Source organism: Culicoides brevitarsis, unplaced genomic scaffold (genome assembly GCF_036172545.1).
Source record: "Culicoides brevitarsis isolate CSIRO-B50_1 unplaced genomic scaffold, AGI_CSIRO_Cbre_v1 contig_13, whole genome shotgun sequence".
In the NCBI taxonomy this organism is placed as follows: Eukaryota; Metazoa; Arthropoda; class Insecta; order Diptera; family Ceratopogonidae; genus Culicoides; species Culicoides brevitarsis.
This window is the reverse complement of record NW_026973397.1, coordinates 51,284-61,639: the sequence shown is the minus strand read 5'-3', so window position 1 is coordinate 61,639 and position 10,356 is coordinate 51,284. Positions and strand designations below refer to the sequence as shown.

Below are 10,356 nucleotides of genomic sequence, written 5' to 3'. Positions count from 1 at the left end.
TGAAATTTTAATAAACTTTTAGATTTTCTTGACTTTTCTAACAAAAATTTTTCCTTTTTTCAGTTGGTTCAAAGAAGACGCCGAGCAACTATCTCCGCTTCAACTCAACGATCGCATTTCCGTCGTCTCCCCGGGTCTCCTGAAAATCACAAAGGCCCGCCAAGAAGACAGCGGCAAGTACATGTGTTGGATCAACAACACTGCCGGCGAAGAAACCATTCAAGTTCACGTGCAAGTCACTGCTCCTCTCTCGGCGCATCTCCAACCGCAAGTTCAAACGATCGACGTTGACAAAGACGCCCAATTTCACTGCGTCACTTCCGGTTATCCGATCACCGAAGTCACGTGGTTTCACAATGGCAAAAGCATCACAGGCGACAATCGCATCGAAATCTTGTCGAATCCGCCTCGTTTGATAATCCGCAAGATGCAAAAGGAAGATCAAGGCATGTATCAATGTTTCATCTCGAATGAATGGGAACAAGCAGGATCTGTGGCAGAACTTCAATTGGGCGACGCATTACCAGAATTGATTTATTGGTTCTCGGAACAAACTTTACAACCGGGTCCGACAGTTTCTTTGAAATGTGTCGCTACGGGAAATCCGCCGCCGCAGTTCACATGGCAACTTGATGGATTCAAGGTCAGAATTTTATTTTTTTTTCGTCATGAGCCACTTTTCTTAATTCAATTTCTATCCGCAGATACCCGATAGTGCGCGTTTCCTCGTGGGACAGTACGTGACGATGCATGATGATGTAATTAGTCATGTTAACATAACGCACGTGCAGGAGGAGGATGGCGGCGAATACACTTGTATCGCTCACAACAACATCGGAAAGTAAGTCAAACACGGCGAAAAATCGTGATCATAAATTTTATCTTTTTTGTGTTTTTTTCACGACTCGCCAGAGTATCGCACAGTGCGAAAGTAAATGTTTATGGCAATCCATTTATTCGTGAGATGCCCAAAATTACGGGCGTTGCGGGCAGTGATCTCGTCATAAAATGTCCTGTTGCTGGATATCCAATCGATAAAATCCATTGGGAGCGAGGTAAGTGCTTTTTTATTTTTTTCCTGAAAAAAAATTGCTTGGTTTGGATTAATTGAAAATCATCTTTGTAGATGGTCAAACGTTGCCAATCAATCGTCGTCAGCGTGCTTATAACAATGGAACTTTAGTGATTGAACAGCTGCAAAGATATGAGGATGCGGGAACGTACACTTGTATGGCGCAAAATAAGCAAAAACTCACAGCTCGTCGAAATGTAGAGATTCAGGTGTTGGTTCCTCCGAAAATTATGCCGATTCAGGCGATGACGAATATGCTGAGGGAAGGAATGAGAGCAGCAATTAGTTGTCAGATTCTGGAAGGAGATTTGCCGGTTACGTTTCGGTTTGAGAGGAATGGAAAAGCGATGCATGGGATTAATGGGTGAGTTTTTTAAATTTTTTTTAAATCTGTTGAAGAAAAAAATTTATAATTGAAAAAAAAATTATTTAAAAATTAAATTAAATAAAAAAAATAATAAAATATAAATTTTAAAAATTTTTGTTAATAAAAATTAAAAAATTATTTTTGCATTCAAAATTTTAAAAAAAAATTATTAAATTTTTATATTACAAAAAAAAAAATAATTAAACTAAATTAATTTTAAAAATTATAATTTAATAAAAAAATAATTAATTATTAAAATTAAAAAAAAAATTAAATAATAAAATAAATAAAAAATTTAAAAAATAATTTTTAAATAAAAAAATTAAAAAATAATTTTTGCGTTAAAAATTAAAAATTATTATTTATTAAAAATAAAAAAAATAAATAATTAAACTAAATTAATTTTTTATTAAACTAAATTAATTTTATAAAATACACAAAAAAAAAGTCAAATTAAAATTTGAGTAAAATTAAATTAAAAAAAATAATTAATTAATTAAAATAAAAAAAAATTAGTTAAAATTAATTTAATAAAATTTAAAATAAAAATTTATTATTATTTTATTTAAATTATTAATTCTATTTTGATTGATTTTTATTTTTAAAAATTATTTAACAATTATTGAAAATAGAATTAATAAAATAAATTAAATAAAATAATATTGAAGTAAAATTTTATTAAATTAATTTTTAATGAAAAATAGTTTTAATGTTTTATTGAGTTTAATTTTTTTTCAATTAAAAAATTTAATATTAAATTTATTTTTTTTAATTTTTGACTGAAAAATTTAAAAAAAATTTAATATCATTTTTTTTTTTTGAATTTATAAAAAAAATTAATTTCAATTAAATATTTTTTTTTCTTTATTAAAATTTAAAATTAATTTAATTTTTTTTTTGTAATCCAAAAATTGAATATTAAATTTATTTTTTTTAAATTTTTAATGCAAGAATTATTTTAACTTTTTCTTCAAAAAAAAAAAATATTATTTTAATTCTATTTCTGTTTAAAAAATTATTTTAATTTAAAAATTCTTTCAAATTTTATGATTTTATGAAAATTTTTCTTTAAAACTTACCAATAAATTTTTCATCAATATTTTTTTTTCTTTTTTTTCAGCGCTGAAGTAATCCGTCGTCTCGACGAATACTCTGCAAATCTCGTTATCGACAGCATCACATCCGACGATAGCGGCAATTACACGTGTTTAGCGACAAACAAAGCCGGCACAGACTCCTTTACAGTTCCCCTCACTGTCAACGTTCCTCCCAAATGGGTTCTCGAACCGAAAGATTCGAGCGCCGAAGCTGGTCAAGACATATCACTGCACTGCCAAGCCGACGGGTACCCGAAACCCGTGATAAACTGGAAAAAGGCAATCGGCACAACGCCCGGCGAATACAAAGACTTCCTCTATGAGCCGAATGTCTCGTTGCATCCCAACGGATCAATTAGTTTTAAGAAAATCTCCAAAGAATCTCAGGGACATTTTTTATGCGAAGCCAAAAACAACATTGGAACGGGCGTTAGCAAGGTAATTTACCTGAAAGTAAATGTAGCGGCGCATTTTACAACGAAAACGAAACAAATGTTTGTCACGAAGAACAAACAGATCCACATTCAGTGCAATGTGCAAGGAGACTTACCGATTGACATTAAATGGAAGTCCGAAAGTACGAAGCATTACATTGACGAGAGTTTAGATTCGCGTTATTCGATCCGGAATCAAAAGTTGGATGACGGGATGGTATCAGAGCTTGGAATAAGTCACACATATCGACAAGACTCGGGAATTTACATTTGTCAAGCGCACAATGCTTTCGGGCAAGACGAAATGGCGATTCATCTAATCGTGCAAGAAGCTCCTGAAGCCCCGAAAAATTTACGAATCAATTCGCAGCAATCACGAAGTTTGCAACTTACATGGAGCCAACCGTACGCCGGAAACAGCCAAATCGAAGAATATCACGTTCAGTATAAAAGCGCGGGAGACTCGTGGCAACAAATCGATCGTATTGTTGTCGCCGGAACACAAACCATGGTAAACATCCAAAACTTGCATCCCGCGAAAGCATATCACATTCGCGTCTCAGCAGAGAACAAAATCGGAGCATCTGACTTTTCGGAAACAGTTCAAGTAACAACTCTCGAGGAAGTGCCTTCAGGTCCCCCCTTAAATGTACATGGCGAAGCTAAAAGCTCAACTGAGATCTTCCTTCAATGGGATGCTCCCGAAAAGGAACATTGGAATGGAAATCTTCTCGGTTACTATGTCGGATATCAAACCGTGATCAGCAGTAGCAGCGAAGAAATCAATCCCACAGAAGGCTTCAGTTTCAAAACTGTCGAGCTCCGATCCCATTTCGGGGGTGAAACGCTCCTTCAAGGCTTGAATAAACACACGCAATACAACATTGTCGTTCAAGCGTATACAAGTCAAGGCAGCGGGCCTCCAAGTAAGGAAATTGTCATCGAAACTTTAGAAGATGTCCCGAGCTCGGCGCCTGAAACCCCCAAATGCGACGTTTTATCGTCAACTTCAATCTATGTGACATGGTCTCCGCCTCATATCGATGGGCAAAATGGGAAAATCAGAGGATTTAAAGTTGCTTATATATCAGCTGATGATTTGTATGAAAAGGATCCGCATATTCTGAAAACTACAAATCAGTATCAAACGATTGAAAATTTGCAAAAGTATACGAATTATACGGTTTGGGTACTGGCTTATACGAAAGTTGGCGATGGAATGAAATCTAAACCGTTTTTCTGTACAACGCATGAAGATGTGCCATCAGCTCCGTATGATATTAAGGCGATTCCAGCTTCGAGTAATAAGGTTATTGTTTCATGGCTTCCTCCAAAGTATAGAAATGGCGAAATTGTAAGTTTTATTTTGCTTATTTTTGATCAAATTCTTTCAAAAATATCAATTTTTATTGAAAAATTTCATGTTTCGAAATTTTTTTTCAAAAATTTCAGTTTTTTTAAAAATTTGTTCATTCAATAAAATAACCGCTTAAAATTTGAAAATCGCTTTCTTGCTAATTCAAATCGGTTAAATATAATTTTTTTAAAAATTTCATATTTTAAAGTAATTTTTTTTAAATATCAATTTTTATTGAAAATTTGTTCATTTAAAAAAAATAACCGCTTAAAATTTGAAAATCGCTTTCTTGCTGATTCAAATCGGTTAAATATAATTTTTTTTAAATTTCATATTTTAAAGTAATTTTTTTTAAATATCAATTTTTATTGAAAATTTGTTCATTTAAAAAAAATAACCGCTTAAAATTTGAAAATCGCTTTCTTGCTGATTCAAATCGGTTAAATATAATTTTTAAAAAATTTCATATTTTAAAGTAATTTTTTTTTAAATATCAATTTTTATTGAAAATTTGTTCATTAAAAAAAAATAACCGCTTAAAATTTGAAAATCGCTTCTTTGCTAATTCAAATCGGTTAAAAATATTAATTATGAAAAAATCAATTTTTTTCTTTGAAAATCATTTTTTTCTAATTCTCAATTCTTACTTTCACAGATCGGATACACTTTCTACATGTCAGTTGTCGACGGAGGACGCGAGGAAAGCTCAAACAAACGCATTTTGGGCGCCAAAACAGAAATTTTCGAAACAACTCGTCTTCAAGAGCAAGCTACTTACTCATTTTGGGTCACAGCATCTACAAAAATCGGCGAAGGCGAGAAATCCAAACAAGTTACTGTTCTTCCAAACAACAAAGTTCCCGCGCGAATTGTTTCCTTCAGTCGCGAGATCGTGACGCCATGGAAGCAAGATCTCGTCTTTCATTGTCGAAAAGTTGGCGTTCCTCCGCCCGTAACAATTTGGCGCCAAGATGGACAACCGCTCGAAACGAACAATCGAAAAACCATCGCGAAAAACGGAACTTTGTACATTCGCGATTGTCAAAATACCGACGCGGGAAATTATTCGTGCAGCGTCGAAAATACTTGGGGTCACGATGAGATCTTGTACAGCGTAAAGATCAAAATTCCTCCTGCTCCGCCAACGTTATCCGTGATAGAAACTTACACCGATAGTTTGCTGCTCGAATGGACTGACAATCAAAATGGCGGGAGTCCGATTTTAGGTTATGTGATCAATTACAAGCGCGATAATGGCGATTGGGAAGAACTTCAGATTGAGTCGAAGACGAATTCGCATCTGCTGAATAATTTGTGGTGCGGGACGAGATATCAACTGTACATAACGGCGTATAATAAGATAGGAACGGGACTTCCGTGTGACATTGTCAACTTTTATACGAAAGGTTTGGCGCCAATTCAACCAAAACACTCGCAAATGCTGACGAATAACTCGACAAGTGTGACTTGTTGGCTCGATTCGTGGGCAGATGGCGGATGCGGAATTTTATATTTTGTAATTGAATGTCGCCCGTTCGGAAGAGGACAATGGAATATGGTTGCGAATCACGTAGCGCCTACAGAAAGGATTTTTTCGATTACGGATTTGCAGCCTTCTACTAAATATCAGGTAAGATTTTTTTTTCATTTCAATTTCGAAAAAATTTTGAAATATAAAAAAATTCTCCAAATTCATAAAAAATAAAATTTAGAAAATTATAATAAAATAAATATTTTTTTAATAAATTAAATCGTAAAAAATTCTTAAATATTCGAAAAAACTTTAAAATTTAAAGAAACAAAAAATTAAAAAAAAATTTTTAGTAAAAATGAGAAAAAATTTCTAAAAATATAATTTAAAAAAATAAAGTAAAAAAATTTTTTTTTAAGAACAAAAAAAAAAATAATATTAATTATTAAAAAATTAATGAAAATTTTATAAAAATTAAAAAAAATATTTAAAAAAAATTTGTATTAAAAAATTTATTGAAAATTTAAAATTAATATGAAAAAAAATTTAAAAAATTAAAATTTATTAAAAAATTAAATTAAAAAAATAAATAAAATTTATAATTTTTAAATTTTTTAAAAATTCCAAATATAAGAAAAATTAATAAAAATTTTTTAAAACCTTTCTTTAAAATTTGAAAAAATTAAAAATTTTTTTGAAAAATTAAAAAAAAAATTAAAAAATATTAGGTATTATTGATTAAAATTGTTAAATTTCAAAAAAAAAAAAAAAAAAAAAAAAAAAAAAAAAAAAAAACATTTAAAAAAAAAATAAAAAAAAAAAAAAAATTATAAAAATTCTTAATTTTTTTTTTTCAGATTCGCGTAACAGCTCACAACAACGCTGGCTCGACATCGGCTGTGTACAATTTCACAACAATGACTGTGCAAGGCGGTAAGTTCACCCAAAAGCCCATCAAGATAATGGAAAATGACAAACTTTTTCTTCACCATTTAACAGTAATTTACAATCCGGATCTCCAAAATCCCATCCAACATATGGGCGAAAGTCCGTTTTATGCTAATATGAAGGTAATCTTTTGTGAATTTCGTTTTGTGCCATAAATTACGTGAAAAAATCGATTTTATTACCTTTGAGATGTCGTTCGTCAATGCGAGGCGTCGACATTAACATAAGGAGATACAATCAAAGATAATTTATGCAATCCCAATTGTTTTTCTTTTGTTCATTTTTAGGTACTTCTTCCGATTTTGTTGTCGATTCTCATCTTGTTGGGACTAACGGCAGCTGTTTTGTTGATCAGGAAACGAAGTAAGAATTTTTTTCATGATTTTCGAATTTTTTCATTAAAAAAATATTTTTTTCAATAGAACTTACGAGCGCAAATCGAATTCCATCGTCTTCGGTGTCAGATTCTCCTTCATTAGCGAATTTACAAAGCAAACACAATCGAGATCAGCAATATTTAGCAGTTCACATCCAGAATGGCAGTCGAAATAGCAACTCTGTGGGCTCGGATAGTTACAAAGCGGAAGGAAATGGTATGAAAATCCCCGTTTTTTGAAGATTTTTCAAGATTTTCATCAAAAATTTTTTTTTTTTGTAGAATACATTGAAGATATTTGTCCTTATGCGACTTTTCAACTGAATAAACAGACATACAGTGAGAGCTCGTACAGCGGAAATGTCTATAGCGGTCCTTATCACTCCGTGCGAGGGTCTTTCGTGTATCACGATGTCAAAGATAATTATCATGTGGGTTAAAATTCGGTCTAAAAATGAATTTTTAATGATTTTTCGACCTTTTTTTAGACAAAAGAACCGGAATATACCAAAGTTCGTCGGAAGGGAGGGCGTTTACGAGATCCACATTCCGAGAGTCAAGGTAATTTCCCCATTTTTTTCGTCTTTTTTTAATTTTTTCTCTTCATTTTTTGCATTTTACATTTTTTTCCTTCATTTTTCATCTCATCTCATCATCCGTTTCATGCCATCAATGAATTACGTTGTTTTGACTCTGCATCAACCGCCTTTTTTAGATATACAATTTGTAGAATCGGACAATAATGCTGGCTCAACAGACTCCGAAGTGCGAAAAATATTAACACTTCATATACCAATTACAGAATACGATACACTTGGCTCCGAATCTGACAACGAATTGCAAGCACGTGCGATAAATCAGGCCAGTTATCGTGCGAATAGTCAACGTGGTGAGTTTTTTTCGTCGAATTTTATCAAAAAACTCATTTTTTGCTTTTAGGAGAACAAGAAGAGACTTCGACTTCGTCAGAAAATTCGCCAACAAGCTCGTCGCGAAAGCATAAACCGTCATATCAGTCACGAAAAGCCTCGAAATCCACACAAAATTTGTCGAAACGGCATGTTAGAAGTTCGAGCGGGTATTCGTCGCACAATGATGAGACTACGTTCAGGTATTTTTTGATGAAAAATCTAAAAATTTAATTTTTAAAGATGATAAATGATTAAAAATTTATTTTGTTAATTAAAGACCTATTTTTTTTTTTTAATTTTCAAAATTTTTTTAATTTTTTTAATTTAATTCAATAACTTTAATTTAAAGGAATTTAAAATTTAATTTAATTTAAAATTTAATTGGAAAATTTAATTTAGCTTTAAAATTTAATTTAATTTAATTTATTTTAATTTAAAAGTTAATTAAATTTAATTTAATTTGAAAATTAAAAAAAAATCACGGTAAGGGGTAATGAAATTTAAGCAAAATTTTTAACAATTTAAAAAAAATTTGCAAATAAAATTTTTCCAACTTTTAAAAATTTTTTTTTCAATCCAAATTTTTTAAAACTTACCAAAAAATTTCTTTAAAATTTTCCACAGCATAGCAAACTACACGAGCTACAACTCCCAAATCAATCCGCCGCCTCGCTTTTCAAATCTCCCCCCTGCAAAAATTTTCGAAAAATTTTTGAAATTTTTTTTTCACCCATATGAAAGGTCGTCTCGTGTACATTACGACCGGGAAACATATGCTCCAAAGGGAAGCGTTTCAAATAAATGTTTAAAAATGGCCTAAAAAAAAAAAAATTGTTCAGAAAATCTAAAAAGTAGATTTTTTTCTATGAAAATTAATTAAAAAAATTTTAACAACGGCTCAAAATCTCATATCACTCAAATTTGGCCCTCGTGCTGACTTTCCAAAAACGCGCCAATCGAAGTTATGGCTGAAAAAAAAAATATTTAAATACTAAATGTGGAAAATTTAATTTTTTAAAAAAAAGTTTCATTTCTATGAACACTGACAATATAACGAATTTAAAATTATTTTTTTTGTAATTTAATATAAATAATTATTAAATAAAAATAAAATTAAATTTCAACAAAGTTAGTTTCGGAACAAAAAAAAACATAAATTTCGTTTTTTAGTGATTTTTATCCGTTTTTGTTCAAAAATTAATTTCCAAAAATTTTAACTTGCCTTCAACTCTTAAAAATATTTTTTAATACAAATTTTTTAAAACTTACCAAAAAATTTCTTAAAATTAAATCCACAGCATAGCAAACTACCCGAGCTACAACTCCATTCAAGCTGCCTCGCTTTTCGGATCTCATTTGTTGCTCTTACCTTCCGAATCAAGCTTCATCCCGAAAGCTCAAGCAAAAATGGATGTTCGCCCCGCATAAGACCGGGACAGAAACTCCAAACAAGCGTTTCAAATAAATGTTTAAAAAAAAAAAAAACAGAGAATTAAAAGTAGATTTTTTTCTATGAAAATTTTAATTAAAAAAATTTTATGTAACGGTTCAAAATCTCATATCACTCAAAGGCGTCGTCACAAAAAAAAATAATCGAAAAGAAAAAAAAAGGTATTTAAATACTAAATGTGGAAAATATTAACTAAAAAAATAATTTCTATGAACACTGTTACAATATAACGAATAATAAATGCATTTAAAACAAATTTAATATAAATAATTATTAAATAAACAATAAAATTAAATGAATGAAGCCAATTTTCTCTCTTTAGGCATTTCTTCAAATTTCGAGATAAAAATCTGAGGATGCCTCAAACTTGTTAGTTAGAGTCTATATTTAACGAATTGAGGCTGGGACCTCGAAGATTTGATGCAGAAATATTTTTTTTTTTGATTCGATGACGAACGATTTTTAATAAAAAAATGCGAAAAATGCCAATTTTCTCTCTTTAGGCATTTCTTCAAATTTCGAGATAAAAATCTGAGGATGCCTCAAACTTGTTAGTTAGAGTCTATATTTAACGAATTGAGGCTGGGACCTCGAAGATTTGATGCAGAAATATTTTTTTTTTTTGATTCGATGACGAGTGATTTTTAATAAAAAATGCGAAAAATGCCAATTTTCTCTCTTTAGGCAATTGCTCAATTTTCGAGATAAAAATCTGAGGATGCCTCAAACTTGTTAGTTAGAGTCTATATTTAACGAATTGAGGCTGGGACCTCGAAGATTTGATGCAGAAATATTTTTTTTTTTTGATTCGATGACGAGTGATTTTTAATAAAAAATGCGAAAAATGCCAATTTTCTCTCTTTAGGCATTTCT

At 30.8% G+C, this 10,356-nt stretch overlaps 1 protein-coding gene across 1 annotated transcript; it reads left to right on the top strand.

Moving 5' to 3' along the window:
• Positions 1-63: 63 nt before the first annotated feature.
• On the top strand, positions 64-9,506 carry LOC134836314 (cell adhesion molecule Dscam1-like; the record flags this gene model as incomplete). Its single annotated transcript, XM_063851532.1, is given in 17 exon segments — positions 64-643; positions 705-841; positions 913-1,055; positions 1,127-1,436; positions 2,560-4,324; positions 4,983-5,957; positions 6,656-6,731; positions 6,798-6,868; positions 7,034-7,109; positions 7,169-7,339; positions 7,405-7,553; positions 7,611-7,683; positions 7,853-8,008; positions 8,065-8,233; positions 8,658-8,713; positions 9,420-9,477; positions 9,479-9,506. Coding segments are annotated over 17 exon segments (4,993 nt in total), but the record flags the coding sequence as incomplete, so codon positions are not given.
• Between the last annotated feature and the right edge of the window lie 850 nt (positions 9,507-10,356).